General features: G+C 42.6%; 1 protein-coding gene across 1 annotated transcript in view; it reads left to right on the forward strand.

The window, feature by feature from the left end:
- Positions 1 to 5,129: 5,129 nt before the first annotated feature.
- The window catches only part of cux2b (cut-like homeobox 2b), a gene marked incomplete at both ends in the record, with an annotated part of 85,696 nt that continues 74,732 nt past the window's right edge, over positions 5,130 to 16,093 (forward strand). Inside the window, one exon of the mRNA XM_079221816.1 lies at positions 5,130 to 5,192. Within this exon, the coding sequence (XP_079077942.1) occupies positions 5,130 to 5,192 (63 nt within the window). The remainder of the gene's footprint in view (positions 5,193 to 16,093) is intronic.

Below are 16,093 nucleotides of genomic sequence, written 5' to 3' on the forward strand. Positions count from 1 at the left end.
TCTCTTACAACAATGTTGGACAGTTATCCATTCATGAAACTGGACTAGTTTAGACAGTGTGACACTGTTCTCGGCTAAACCACTTAGTAGACATGTTTCATGCATAATACATAGTTGTGAGGTGTATACGATATTCATTTTTGTGTGATGATAGAGTGCAAATTAAGTGGATTTTAAGAGGAAAGTCAAAAATTAAAAGAAGGTAATGTGAAAGTCCAATCCCAAATATGAACTCATTACTTTTTAAAAAGATGTTGTTTGTTAACTTACGTTATTTATAGTTAATACAATCCAACATCAATCATCACACAAGTGAACACTTTAAAGACCTCCTCCAGTCAAAAATAAATATTTTACTTATTGTTACTTCATCCGGATGTTCAAGCTCCACTTTGCAGAATTACATATATGTGCAGTGTTTGACACCAGAAGGTTGTTTTTATGTTTATCTGCTGAAGGAGGAAAGTTTCTCTGTGCTCAGCTTAACTTTCAGTTCATCATGTTTCACAGCAGGAGTTTGTCTTGGTCCAGAATGCCACTAAACAAGTGTGATATGAAAACACGAGACCTTCAGTGCACAAACACTGAGAATGGACTTTGCAGTCAGAGACGTCTTGTGTCCAGCAGTTCAACTTTGGAAATAAACATTATTTGCATATTTATAGATTTGGGTTGTTTCAATCAGAAAGATGGAATACATTTTAAGAATTTTTAATAATACATTTTTTTGACATGCCATTTTAATTATTAGTCTTTTATGTGTATAAAAACCTGCTGGAGGAGATCTTTAAGTGTCACTAGGAAACGTTTTATGACTTCTCCCAACATAAAATGTCACGTGTTTTGAATTCTTAATGTTTGAACTATATAAACTAATATCACGGTTGTTTGAGGACTGCAAGCCTATATTTTGGATTGTCGGAAAAGTACTTAAGAGAGTTTCATCGGAGGTTTGTAGTATTTGATATAAGGGTTGAATTAAAAGGTTGGTTCACTAAAATTAAAAAAATATATATAATCTTTAATTTTGGATGAACTGACCCTTAAAGCATTTACAGGACTGCAGACTAAAATGATAGAGGCTCATTTGGATGTCGGAATAGTTAAAGATAGCTTTCATGGAGATCATTAGAATTGTATTTTAATCAAGTTTTTTTATTCAAGTGTTTTCTATTAATTTCTTGAAAATGACAAAAGTAAATTTTCGTTCTTGTGGCTGAAATTGATCTTTTTCAAAGCAGATATTTTTGACATGTCATTAAATGAAAAGCACAGGTGTAATTCATAACTTTAAGGATGCATAGCAATTCAATGTTCCTGTTATTCTGCACAATGGTTCGCAGGCATGACTGACTGGAAAACTGTCGATGTTAGTAGTTGTCTAGAGATGTCTGCTGTGACTATAAAGCTTTTACTAAAGCATGTAAACAATCACTGGGGATAAAGTTGAACCATACGACTAATATTTAGGACAGGTTGAGTGGCGCTGATGTTTTCCAACTGCAGATTCCTTTATTTCTTAGACCATTCACTTCCCCCTCTTGTCCAGTGGGTAGTGCTAGCAACCCACAGCATTCAGCATCTAAACTATCGGATCCAAACTCGGCTGCACTGAATCAACTCACTGTTGTTTCCGCTGTTGTCCCATCTGATTTTAATGAAACACTGTCCGTATATAGATAGATTCAGCTCTAATAAAATCACTTTTATCTAATTGCATCATGCACCAAATGAGGTATTTCATTATGTTGATTATGATTTCTATTCATAAAAATTGCAAGACATTATCACATTTTCTAATGAATATTTAAATAAACCTTCATCTGGTTCACTAATCACCCACCCAGTAAAAAAAATGTCATTTTAATACAGCCATAGTGCAGATGCATAGCACGTAGGTGGATGGAAGGTGGTGTTCTACACTGTGAGCAGCTCTGCTGTTGATGAGGATGCAACCCTTACAGCACAGGTATAGGCTCCAGACTCTCGTTGTTAGGGGGTAAAGGGGAAGCTCAATAAAAGACATCTGGAATGCAAATAATTATAGTTTCAACGCTTTGCTCCTGCTAAGAATTATAATATGTTGCACTGGTGAAACTGCTCAGTCAAAGCAGAGACCTCTCACATTCTGGCAGACCATCATTCTCTTTCGCTTTGATCCACCTGTTTGGTTGAATAAAGGTTGCTATGGTAATTGCTGAAGAAGTAACAAAACATTGTGAAACACACACACACACACACACACGTCATAGTAAAGGTAGACTAATTGTAATTGCATCTGCCAGAGTTGAGTTGCTATCCGGCCTTTTATTAGTGGACATGTTGTCAGGCTCTTCAGAAATGAATCTCCCATGAAGACTACATCGTAGTGAGTCGAAGAGAGAACTATATATACCTCCTCCAGGACAACAAGAGACGAGAGGTTTAATAGTAGTTGATGAACACGACACAAGTTGCCTGTAATGGTGGTTGAGCTGGTTTGCTGCAAAGTAAGCTCAAAGAAACTTCCATCACTCACCAACAGTTTGTCTTTTCATGAACTGTCATCCTCTCCACACTGATGTCCTGCCTTTCTTCTCAGAAAACACGGTCGTTTTAAATCCCTCATCCACTGACCTCATCAAAACAATAATTTTCTAGCTCTTGGATAATTTCCCTTCTGTGCACACAGTCCTCATTTTAAGTAACCATGCATTACTTTTTTAAATTAGGCTTAAGAGGCCCGTTGTGCTTTGTTGATGACGGCGGTGAATGTGAGGTCAAGATTATATTCATAACTGATTGAGGTTACGAGTTTCAGCTATTTTTCATGTGGAATCAGGGTGGGGGCCGACAGACAAAGAGTCCGCCTCTGGAGAGGAAATGGTGGGTTTAGGTCCCACCTGCGTCCCCACAGAGCCAAGGGTGCTCTACATTCCCGTTCAGCCACAGTACAGTGTTCCTATCAGAGAATGTTAGGGATTACAAACACTTTTGCTTGATCCGCCAGCAAAACAAGAGTTTTTGTTCTGAGCAGGGTGTGCTGGTGGGCACGGAGACAAGGTCCCGTGAGAAAACAGTATTTACTGTAGGTCCTTATTCACTGACGTGTCCTGACCCAGAGCCTCAGCCTGTTTCGCCCAGCTGAAGTGTGTCTCGGAGAGTTCATATATACAGTATATATATATATATATATATATATATATATATATATATATATATATATATATATATATATATATATATATATATATAAAGACACCATTAGTTTATTTAGAAATGTGTTTTGCCTACTGATCATTAGTTTATTACGAAATTATTAAGAAATGTGTTGCCTACTGATCAGATCATCTACTCAAATGTCAAGTTGCATAAATGCTTATCTTTAGATAATGGATGTTTCAAAATTAATGCAGGAAATCACAAGATTTCAGACAAATTTGCTATTCCTTCAATGTGCTAATATTCTCATTCATATTTCATGAATTGTAAAAAAAAATTAGAAACTGTCTTCTGCAGTTCGATAGTGAATTCTTGTTTTCTTATACACCACTATTATTTATGAATCCTTAGCCTCACCCTAGAGCCACAAATAAAGAGCAATAAGCAAAACTTTTAATAATCTTTCCTCTCTTTCCCCGTAGGTGTTTGTCTATGGCAGAGGAATATGTCATTGTCCCCCGCAGTGATAAAAATATGACCCATGAGGATATTATTTTCTACCTGAGACTGATTTTCATATCGGCTGGAAGCTCCCGCACACTGAAGCTGATGCACGGTGACCACGGGGTGGAACGTGGACTAAAACAATTGGTTTTGATGGATACCTTCACTCATTGATAAAGGTATAATTAATGGAGGAAATCACACAGTGCTCATCTGCACATAACCTCGCCTCTAACACCGTGGTGGCAGCAGGGGGAGCACCTGGCACCAGTGTTGGAGCACACAGCAGCCTGACCAGAGGAATGACTTCTTTCATGTAGACAAAGAGCCCCCTCGTGCTTTATTAAGTTAGACAAAGTAAAACACCTGACAGTTTATATCTGCTTCGAATGTTGCCGTCGTTATAATTATAAAGAGAATTGTCAATTTCATAAACACAATTTGGTTTTATTTCAATCTAAAAGCACATGTTTATTCTCTTACACTGCATGCACGCATACATGTACATCGTTATTATTTCTTATGAGTATGAATGCACAAATTGAACACAAATTATCAATGTAGGCACACAGATTTGGACAATTTATGCAAAATGATCCACAAAAATCCCCAAATAGTAAAAAACTAAAACATATAAAATGTTAAATATTATCAAATGTGGTCTTGAAAAGCAATTTTCTGACAAGTAATAATGTCTCGATATAGTCAATAGGTTTTAAAGAAAAAAACAGATACACACATACCCTAAGAATAAAGAACATATATGCTACTTTCAATGTCAATACATCTCTCTAAAGGATTTATTTAAAAGTGCAGTTCATTAACAGTAAATATGTTACATTTTCTCTTCAAACATGGACACAGAGTTCAATTGATATATATTGTGTAATTTGCACGATGAGAAAACGACACGTGGACTAACGTAAAGTGACATTCTAATAATAGTTGGGTTGCATATGTCGATAATGTAGCTTAATTTCCAACACTGCCTCTAATTGCAGTCTACTGTCCCGTATGCTCCTGTAATAAACACTGTACAAAAAAAGAGGAGAAAAAAAAAGGAAAAAAAAAAAGTAGGCTTGGCTAAATTCCCTGAACTCCTCTAATCTACACATCATCTCCTTCCCTTTTCCAGACGGTATTGATCAACCCCGGGCTTTACGTCAGTATTGATAACTTTGCCAAAGCAAAATCAAGTGCAATTGTCCAGTTAATGTTGGGAACGGAGGCACGGACACACTTGCTCTTTACTTTTCAAAGACCCGGGCAGTTCTCCAAAAATATCGTCTACTTTTTCCCCCCGTTACTTCCGCAAAAACATGTTGGCAGACTTGTCAAACCTATCGGCGGAGTCTCGTATCAAGTCAGTTCGCTATTTTTTTCTAAAAGTGGGACCGGTGATCGTAAACGTTGTTTAACGAGGGGGAATCCAGCCCACATATTTATTGCAGCCGCTGAAAAAAATCTCCTCAATATCCCCCAAGATGGCCGCCGATGTAGGATCGATGTTTCAATATTGGAAGAAATTTGATCTACGGCGGCTTCAGGTTAGTGCTATTCTCACCTTTCTCTGCTTATTTTTTCCAGCGGTACGTCTCGCCACTGTACCCCGGGGTGTGTTGTCTCGTTTCGGGGGAGCGCGAGGCGAAAGCTAGCGGTGTTTGCATTGATAGTTATTAGAAATTGATCTCTCTTCTGCCTTTGTTCAGTTCAATCATTGATCCGCGGTGGAGCGACCGTGGAGCGGCGCAGCCTCTGTGTTAGCCACACCGATCTGGGATCAGCACCGCGGACAGCACTGATGTTTACATGCATTAGCTTTTCTGCCTTTTTTACTCTTTATCGTCCGCGACAAGCGCCGGCGTACTTACATGCACGGAAACTTTTAATGCGCCCCTGAATCTCTGTTCTTGGACATAGGCTGTAACTTTTTCACCCAGCGTAATGTTTTATGCGGTTTGTGTCGACGGCCGTTGCGTTGCTGCTGCATCTTTCAGTAGGCTAATAGTACAATTCTTGTGATTTTACATTTGTGTGTGTGTGTATCTTGAAGAATTTGCATGTTTGGCGAAGTTTCATTTGTGATTGGGAAAGTTTATTTTGTGGACATTGAGACATTCTGTTCGGACATTTAACGGAGAATATATATATATATATATATATATATATATATATATATATATATATATATATGCATGTGGTCCGTTTTTTATTTGGTAGACTGTACATTTAGAGACCGTCGCCGACAGTGCAACATATAGAGCCAGTTAGTTGCCTAAAAAAAGAGCTTTTGTAAAAGCCGAGGCTCCGGACCGTTATGTCGCGGTCACAAATGTTTCTAATTAAAAGCGTGGAGAATGTGGCAGGTGAGCAGTTTGTTTGTATCACAGCCATAATGCAGGCTGCACACACATATACACGCACACACACGCGCGCGCGCACACACACACACACACACACACACGGCCCTATTCAATAGCGTGTCAGTTTCGGAGCCTATAGCTTAACCCACTGAGCGCAAAGTTGCATTTATAAACCACAACGCCGACAGGCTATGCGTTAGTGTTTCTGCAAGCGAGCGTTGAATTAAGGATGAGAAAGCTAAACGCTGTTTTCAGTGTCCACTCCACCTCCCCCCTCTCTCTCTCCCTCTCTCTCTCTCTCCCCTCTCCACCACCACCCCTCCTCTCCTCTCTCCTGAAGCCGCATAGGGCTGCTCGGCCGGGGGGGCTGTGTAATTGTATTCCCCGCTAATGTTTGTAAATCAGCCTCGGCTCGGCGCAAGGGCAACGTCTCTGCCGGTTGACTGATGTTCTGTAACATGAGGAATGACAGGAGCACAGCAGACCGTGTCCCTCGGAAAAGCCTACCGAGGAGGAGAAATCAGATCTGGTGGCTCTCGGGTTGTCTGGTGTTGGCCGAGTGTTATTCCGGCTCCCGGCCGCTGGACCTCTCTCTCGTGCAGGCTGGGATCCAGAGGGGCGAGGGAGCAGCTATTGTTGTTGCGGCTCCACGTCGTCCTCCCTCTCTCTCTCTCTCTCTCTCTCTCTCTCTCTCTCTCTCTCTCTCTCTCTCTCTCTCTCTCTCTGCAGCCTCTCAGCCTGATTCACCCCTGTGTAACATTTGTGATAGATGTATACATTCAAGGTTTTTCATTAAATATGACTGAGTAGCCTAGGAGCTAAATCTGAACTGCCCCTTAAGGATGCCCAAGCCATTACCTAGTGTCACGAGCAGTGATGTAGTGGTATATAATAACAAAAGGGTAGCCCCCAGTCTGTGACCACCATCATAAGGCATACAGCCATTTATTTATATATAAAAAATAATGATATCCGCAGAAAAGTATTAGTTCACGCTTGTGTTCCCTTGAATGACCGTATCCTCATGGAAATTAACTTTGATGTAGGATGGCAGTTGGCCTACCTGCAGATGGGTTATTGTCAGTTTATAAAGGTGGCAAAGTAAATAATTGCGTCAATGAAGAACCGGTGGAAGCCTCAAATCAGGTGCTAACATCTGCACCAGCCCTGATTTGAGGCTTTTGGATCATATTGCCATCTAGTCCCAGTGATATTGTGGGGAAAAAACACTGTTATGTACATGGTTGATTGTACAAACAGGTTATTTTATGAAAATAGGTTGTTGTAGAAATGCACGTATTGGTCCACATAGTTTCAGTCTTCAAGATTAAATAAGATAAAATGCACATATAGATCCATAATTGGCTTGAGTTATAGCATCTATGAATAGCACACCTTGACTTTATCTTCAATGTGTAGTCTGGAGAAGTGCCCTTTCTATGATGCTTTTCACCCGGTTTGTTCATCATATGAAGTTTTGGTGTTGGCAATGATCATGTGACAGTTGACAAAGATACAAACGCATGCATGTGTCGAAAGTGGTGGTTTCTTTTTCTACTGAAATGATGTCCCTTGCGCGCCGAAACATTTAACGTTTCACAGGACCTTTAACGCATCGATTTGATCACATTATCTTATTGTCAGCAGCTTTGGTAAATATTCTTACGAGCCTCTGGTTGCAAACATGCCCGTAGCTTAAATGTGACACCCTCTGCTACATATGTCAGAAATCAATTAATTCACTTATTTCTGATTCAGTCATGGTTGGAGCCGGTCCTGGCAGCGTGGAATCATTACAGCTTTTCCCCCGTCTAACCCCATACGGCATTCTTGCTATATCTGAGGACATCTACGAGCTATTTATCTTAGCAGTTCACACTGGAACGTGTAGTGTCTCATTGCATGCTATTATATCAGTAAACTGAGTGTGCATTTTTTTTCCTTTTCGTTTTTTTTTGTACGGTAGATTTGTGCCTCCGAGTTGTAGAGGATGAATAATTCACCTGCAGGCTGATGAAAAGAGGGCAGGGAAAGTGCGAAGCGCTGAGGTGGAGTGACCTTGGTTCCTGCTGGCTGCAGGTCACCCGGCCGTTGCTGTGGTAATCATTCACACCAGCCAGATGGCATTTCTGTGGGCGAGCATGAAAAGGACGGGTCAGGGTCTGTCCTGCCAGGTCCTGCCAGGCCCAAAAACAACTCTGGGCCAATACGGTACCTGGAGAGAGAGAGAGAGCATTGAGCCTGTCGAAGGACTTTGCAGAGCCAGGTGATGCGAATGTGTGGTCAAACCACCAAGAACAACGCAGCATCCTATCCTATCAGTGGGAAATGTCATATTTGTTATTCATTTATCACACATTTAATTGTCCTTTAAGCACTCAGAGAAAGGATATCCTCAAAGCAGACTAAAAAGACATGTATTTGATTCAACTTTAAGACTTCGGTTCCTCCTTGTGTAGCCCTTTACTCCCAGTTACTTTTATCCCTCTGTTGTTTTTAACGATGTCGCAATGCTGCGCTCATACGGCGAAATAATGCTCCGCTTATTTGTTACCATTTCCTAGCCTTGTTTCCATTCTCTCTACCATGAATCTAAGAGGCAGTGGGGTTTTAGATCAGGAACAAAAGCCTGTGATTGTACTACATTTAGCATGACTCAGTTGCTCTGGTGTCAGCTCTAATCCGCACACAGAGACAACAGTATTGCCAAACAGTGAAATTGCTTTGCAGCCTGTGAGCCTGGCTGCCTCTGCTGCCAGCCTGCTCTGTGTGCTGTTTGCCAGTAGCTCCCACACACACACACACACACACACACACACACACACACGCACACGCACACGCACACGCACTAACCCTGCAATCTCAAATTGGCTGTGAAAATCGGTCTCTGTCTCCATTTCATTCATGCTTTCATATATTTGTTTGCTGATATTGTTAATGTCACATGCATCAGTATAATCTCATTGTGGCGGAGAATAAGTAAATCCAGAGCGCCTCAGATCTTGTATTATTTATCATAATGACTGTATCATTCCATTGATATGCTGTGATAGACATAAAAGGCTTTGGAGTTGACCTCCACAGTGAGTGCTATACAGTATGTGTGCTCATTATTTCGTTTTTAGCAGGCTCGTCTTTTGTTGTCAGGTCTTTTAAATCTTCAACAGATTAAGTGCTGCGTTTGAATGTAAAAGCTGCCCCATCATCATAATCAGCAGTGGTTTGAGTCGCACTTGCCTCCCATATAAACATTTCTTAAAATGCTTTCTTTATTACCACTTCCAGTGAATGGATGGGTGGGGCATGTCTGTCACGGTCCCATATCCTTCGGGTTGCCCCTCTCTTCCTTTTGACAGTGACAACAAAGCAAATAAGAAAGAGAGGAGCTTTTACAGGACTATCTGGGGCAAATTGAGATGTGAAATCCAGGAGCCATAACCCTGGTACATAAAACGCAGGGAACATTAGAGAGCGAGAGGAGTGAAACAGACTTCAGCATTAAGCTGTTTAACCTCTCTGTGTAGCATTAGTGGTAGAGACTTCAAAGCAGATGCTTCAGCTTTGGAAGCAGAATGACAAATGGGTTTAGAGACGGCTACGATGAGCATTCTCACAGGAAGACTAGGCCTGTCATTAATGTCAGCTTAATCACTTTGACCTTCCTTCAAGTAGATTTCCATACCTATCCAATCATTTTGCCTTGCTTGTGCTCCTGTTTGCAGACTGCTGGATGTGCTGCCGTTTGATAAGCCTGGTTGTGATGATGTTACTGCCTATATCAGCAATTGTATACTTGAAATGTCCTGAAAGCGCTAATATTAAATGATTGGTTCACGCAAAATCCCCCCCCCCTCCCACCCCTCTTTTTTTCTTTCACTTTATCTTAGCCATGCAATTAGCTTTGGTTTTATTTCCCCCAGTTTTGACATCTACGTCTCTGTGATCCCCCCCCCCCCCGATGCAATGGTGGTGAATGCAATTTCCTTTTTGTAGTTCACAGCTTTCACAAAATTACAGTTGCAGCAAGAGTCTTGCTACCATGCTACCTATCACCGCATCAGTATCTCGCTAAATCAGACATTTCAGTCCCTGATTGGCTCATAAAATGAGTTAGAGGAAGAATTGTAATGAAATATAGGGTCCAACGTAACACCGATATAACGTGAGAGGTCTTTAATACAAACCGTAATAAAAGATAGAAGCTATGTCTTTAATACAAACCTTGTGCAATAAAAGATAGAAGCTATGTAAAAACAACTCCGACGCCGGAAAAAAATGCAAGCATTGTACGTATCTGTAAACCATGGGATGCCTTGAGTGTCGATGTTCCTGAACCCAAAACACGTCTCATGAATATGTTTCATATCAGCCCTCTGTCAGACTTGCAGAAACGCACAATGCCACGTGGTTAACGGTGGGAAACGAATGGTTGGGTGCGAATAATTAATGTTGCATGTTGGTCTTTTGACTATACCTGCCCGAGTATCTCAGTTTCTGGAGGCTTGCTGTTTTTAATGTTGCCTCTTACGAAGAGTTGTGCCAAGAAAGCAGTCCCCGCAAATGTTTCAGCAGGAACGCCCCCTTGGTAGTTGACAGTGCTTCAAGAGCAAGAGACGCCAGATTTTTCATAGCGGTGCGTCCTCGGTTCTGCTGCCCCTAGGCTGGAGCAATTGCTTTGCAGGAGTAAATAACCAGCTTTAACAAAACTTCAGGGACACATTAGTCTGCTGGAGGACGGCTGCATGGCGGTAGGGCAGCCTCTTCTTCCCTCACAGCGAGCCAGGCGGAAGCATCAGGAGGGGAGAGGTAATGGCTCATCGGCATGGGTATAAAGCTGTGTCTTCTCTCCCTGCTGACAGACGGTCCCATGCCCAGCAAGTTCATATTGAGCTGCGCGTCTCCACCGCGGCCTTGGCTTTATTTGTTTTGACTGTCTGACGCCACAGCAGACGTATTGAGCACCAGTCCTTTCTTGTTCCTTTTACCGGGCTCACGGTGAATCCCACTACTCTCAGTCTGCCCCGTCTCTCTCCACCTAGCAAGCCTCAGCTGTACTTGGCAGAGGTTCATTTGCTCTATTTCGTTCCTCGGTTGTCCATTTCGTCCATCATGACCACAAAAAAGAAAAAAAAAACATGTTTTTTTTTCTTCTTCTTCCAAATGTGCAGGTGCCAAGCTTTTGTACGGTGTGTGTGTGTGTTCTGATGCTGGTTGTCATGTAGCGTGGGTTAGCATGGTGTGATGGGTGCTCCTGGGCCCAGAGCACTCATGAGATCAATGCTTCACTTACCTTCTCCAGGTTGTCTTCAGGGATCTCAGCCTCTCTCATTATGTGCCACTGCTCAGAGTGTGTTTACCAGACTGGAGGAATACTCGTCTTGCGCATGCCACCCATTTGTAAGGCCCATTTGTCCTCATTTAAGTGGGAAGAGAGAAGACCCGGGAAAGACGGCCTCTTGTTGGTCTTTTGAGTATTAAACCAGCATTTGTTATTACTAAGCAGATGCGCTCTTATTTATCAAAATAATACAAAAGGTGCGTTATAGCAAAAGCAGATGGATCAGGCTTGTTGTGTAAGCCGTTCTTGTCTTTGTGCAGCTGCTACCCCCACACAGTTAATTACTCTCTTATTCATCCCCAACAATGGGAGGCGATAGAATAAATCTGAGCCGCGTACTCTCGCTTCTTCACCGCGAAGGTGCAGACTGGGACCCTAAAGCGAGCGAGTGGCTTCAAGAGGTACAGTTTATCATTTTTAATGGAGAGAAACAGGAAGTGGAGACATGAAGCTGGGCACTGTGATTTATACGCCGCCTTAGTCGGGGGAGAAAAGAGCAAGTCTATCTCCCTGTCCACACCTCTGGTTTGCAGTCGCTCCTGCTTGAATCATACCCCTTTGGCGTTCGCGGCTCCTCTTCAACACCACCGAAATACACTTGCACTTTGTCGGAGCCTCTCCAAGGAAATAACAGAACAGCAGATTTTGCCGACCTAACCGTGAGATTTTGTAAAAAAAGTATTGCTCCTATTCATTCATGATCTATTATTAATGTCAGCAATTATATATGTTAACACATGTGGTCTAATCAGTTATTGCTGGTGTGTCGGAGGTACAGTGTCTCCTGCCCCTCACTTCATCTGGTTTTGTTGTTCCCTGAAAAGCCCAGTGATGTCATGCCTCCATTGTCACCTGTTCATTTACTTTCATAGGGCAGGGCATCAGGGTATTGATTAGGGTTTGCAACTGTGTTAGCAGCTCTGCCGGTGTGTAATATAGGCCTTGAGGCTATTCTGTCTCACGAGTGCTTCCCAGACCTTGTAATCTTAATTAAATATGCAACTTTTGATCGCAACAGGGTCACTATATTTTTTTGCATTGAAATGTGGTCACAGACCTCCCCTCCCCTCCCATCCCCCCGACTGAGAGAAAAAGCAGACATTTTGAATCTTAATGCAAAACAAGGAAGAAGAGAACAAAGAACTGAATGGAGTCGTTCTTTTTTCAATTTCCCTTGTTAGCCTCCTGCTGCATTCCCCCTATAGTTTTTTTTCAGAAGAAGAATTTTATGATATTTTTTCCTCCCCTCCCCATCTCTCCCTCTTCCTCTCCTCCCTCTCACTCCGTGGCAGTTTTCCCCAGACAGGTTCCACAGTGTTTTAGAGGGGATGGATTTAATTGCTCTGTGGGGATTGGTTGGCTGTGCCGGGCTCGGCTGTTTAATTAGTGTACCCTGCCGGGATTGGTTTAATGCTTCATGATCTTGAAATTGTCTGATTGTTCAGCCCTCTGGGGACTCTCTCTGCCTACGTAGGCCAGCAGGTTTAGCTAAACATTGCTCCAGGCTCCTGCTCTATGCGAGAGGAGGAAGAGGACGCCTAAGGAACAAAAATGTGGTCGAGGTTGGGGGTGGGTCAACTTGTATGACAAACCAGAGGACATGCTTGCGAAGTGGACATGCTTTTGGATTCTCCTGAGTACTTGACTGCAGGAGATCAACGCACGCCTCAAAGGAATGTTTATCAATATCTCAACTCAGTTTGACGCTGTATGGAAATGATCCAATTGATTATTAATGCAGTACCAATATTGAGACTGTGATACAGTGTTTCTTTATGATAAGCGAGCATGTGATCTTTAGCTGCAGCCAAGCAAAAAATAACGAGTGAAGCATGTGGTTGTCTGCTTGGCCTGTACGTTCTTGCTTGGAGGTCTGAATTGACGACTTGTATTTTTGAAGCCTCTCGCCGCATGCTTTTCGCTGACTTGTTTTGCACACGGGAGAATCTCTGCTGCGATGAGGCCATCAGGATCATTTCGCGAGGGTCTCTGAATGATGTGCTTGGTCACCTTGAGTGAGAGGAGCTGGGGAAATTACTTTTGTGTAAATGGGCGCGGGGTGTGTCTGTGTCCCTCCTGTAGCCCTCCATGGGATGCCCTTGGTTTGGTTCAATCATGGCAGTGATGTTGACCTCAACAGTAAATGTGCTTGGCATCAGATCCTGGATAAGGGAAGAGCGTGCGTTGTGGCGGCAGTGCAGTCCGGCGCAGATAGTACCTATTGAAGGCTAAACTCATTCCGCTTCATCAGACTTATCGAGCCCACTCACTCAAAGAACTCAACCTTCAAGTGCATAAATCTCCAGTGGATGATAATAAGAATACCTTCCTCTGCCTCTCTGCCTGGACTTTATAATGCGTTTGTCCTCACGCTGAAGGATGACTGAGTGTTCCGTTGCAACAATGATTACTTTTTGTCTGAGAGCCCTTAGTATGAGGAATCCTCCAGATAGATGCCACATAGATCATGTATTCTGCTTTTCTTGACTGGATCAGCTGTGCTGTAACTCAGTCCATGCCTGTATCTATCTACTACTGTGTTTAGACCCCCAGAGACGGCGAGCGGATGCACACGATCACCAAGGTGATAGACCACATGGCAACCAAAGCAACTCCCAAATGAGAGTCGCACCCTGGGCTTCATGCCCTTTCTCTATGGGGGAGATGCCCTGATTACTGAGTGACTTTGTGCTGGAGTTGAGGGCCTCTCAAGCTGTTGGGATTGTTTGTGCAGTGATGATGAGGGGTTGTGAGTAATCAGAGATGGGTTGTGTAGACAATCTTTTAATCTCTCCAATGTTCAGCTATGTTGGGAACATTTGATCCATTTGTGATAAATGTTACTTACATCACTTTCTTTTCATTTAGCCTAAACTGATAAGTGTACTGCTAGAATATAACATGGGCTGTGGTCATATCGGTGGGACTGGAGATATTCATTGTGTTATTTTTGAGGCGGGAACCTCAGGTCAATTGTGGATCACGGTCAAAGTCAACAATCCTGCTCTTTCATACATGCGCCCCAAGATTTAATATGGCAGGGCTTGTTTCTCCTTCAAAGATAAAAATATTATTGCATCCCAACGCCATCCCCCACTGCCTTTTGGGCAGGGTGTGAGTCCAACGTTCGTCTAGACGTGCGGCATCATTAACCTGCCACGACCTCAGCCCCTGATGAATTCGCTCTCACATCCCCTGCAGCCTGGCGTTAGCGGCCCTCCTACAGTCCACTGGGAACTGGGCCTCCTTTGGACTGGCCATTAGAGCCACTAGCCTCTACTGGCAGGCATTAATAGGCCAAGTGGCCGGAGCCTCTCTCAGACTGCTGAATAATTCAGACCGTCTGGGCCATGTCTAGTCCCGGGGCGCAGGGGGATGTGAACTGGGGAGCAGGGTGCAGGGGGCTGCATGGAGGTGCAGGGGTTAATAACAGGTCTGCCTCTCTGTGTCAGCAGCTGCTCAACCCCCAACAAATGCGCCCAACCCCACCCCATGTATGAAAGAATCCTATTCAGTTGATTAGATTTTTCAAAATGGATCAATTTTTAATCAGCGGAGCATCTGACTACGGTCAATACCATTGTCGCTGGGAAGACAATTGTTGGACAGCCGTCTTTATTTACAGGAATGTTTGTTTTTTACTGTATGCAGATGGAGAGGCAGGAAACGGCTTGCTCAAATCACTGCACCACTGCAGTCCCTGGCCTGTCCAGGCAGGGGTCTGGCCTCATCATACATGTCTGCAACAACAACAACACCACCACCAAGGCTGCAGCAAATCCAACGCTCTCTGATCCTGCCCTTTTTGAAGATCAGTCGTGAATATTTATTCACATCAGAGCAGGAAAGGTGGATTAGTCTAATGTCTTTTCCTGTGCGAATGTGGGTCGGTCCAGAGAGACTTCTCTTACCATTTTGCATCTGCATAAGTAGTGAGTAGGAGTGAGGAGCCAACAAACTAGCTGTAATACCGCCATCAAAATTTCATTGGGCTGTGGGGAGACCCTAACATGTTAAATAATGAGGAGCACATAAACTTAATGTTCAGAACCTCTCCGCAACTGCTGACGACGTCTAGTTATGACTCGATACGTAGGCAGAATTATGAGGAGATAATCCTTCTTCAGAGTGCTACTCATTTTTGCACATCTGGTTCTTTAACACCCAACCCCCAAATATTACTTGTGTGATCACTCTGAGGAGCCTTCAGTGTGTCAGAGATCAGAGTGAAGAACTTTTTATGAAATATAAATACTGTCCTGTAAGTATGGGGCAATATGAAGGAGCACTCATGCATGTCAGATGTCACTTTTCTATCTCCAAACAGAAAGCCTTGATACTGTCTACATCAATGACATATAGTAGAAGGAATAATATTGCTTTGGCCCCCTTGTACAGGTAAAAAAAAGATTAATTTAATAAATGCATATATCATGTGTAAATACAAATAGACGCCTTCACGGTGTCCTTTTTAAACAGTGAAATGTTTCAGTAATCAAGGTCAAATGGTGCGATGTGCTGTAAAATCAATAATGTTCTGTCCTGATGGGGTTAAATCAATATATTCAAGTCAAAAAGATCAATCAATAATGTGACCAACATGAACATACTTAAAAGTGCAAATAAATAATTCCACTTACTCCATGCTATCGCTAGAAAATATGATCATGTAGGCTAACCCAAATAATTAAGAAAACATATCAGTGAAAGAAGAGCACTAAAAATGACAATTAGCTGAGCTTTAAAA

The sequence above is a fragment of the Taurulus bubalis genome (genome assembly GCF_910589615.1).
Source record: "Taurulus bubalis genome assembly, chromosome: 8".
Classification (NCBI taxonomy): Eukaryota; Metazoa; Chordata; class Actinopteri; order Perciformes; family Cottidae; genus Taurulus; species Taurulus bubalis.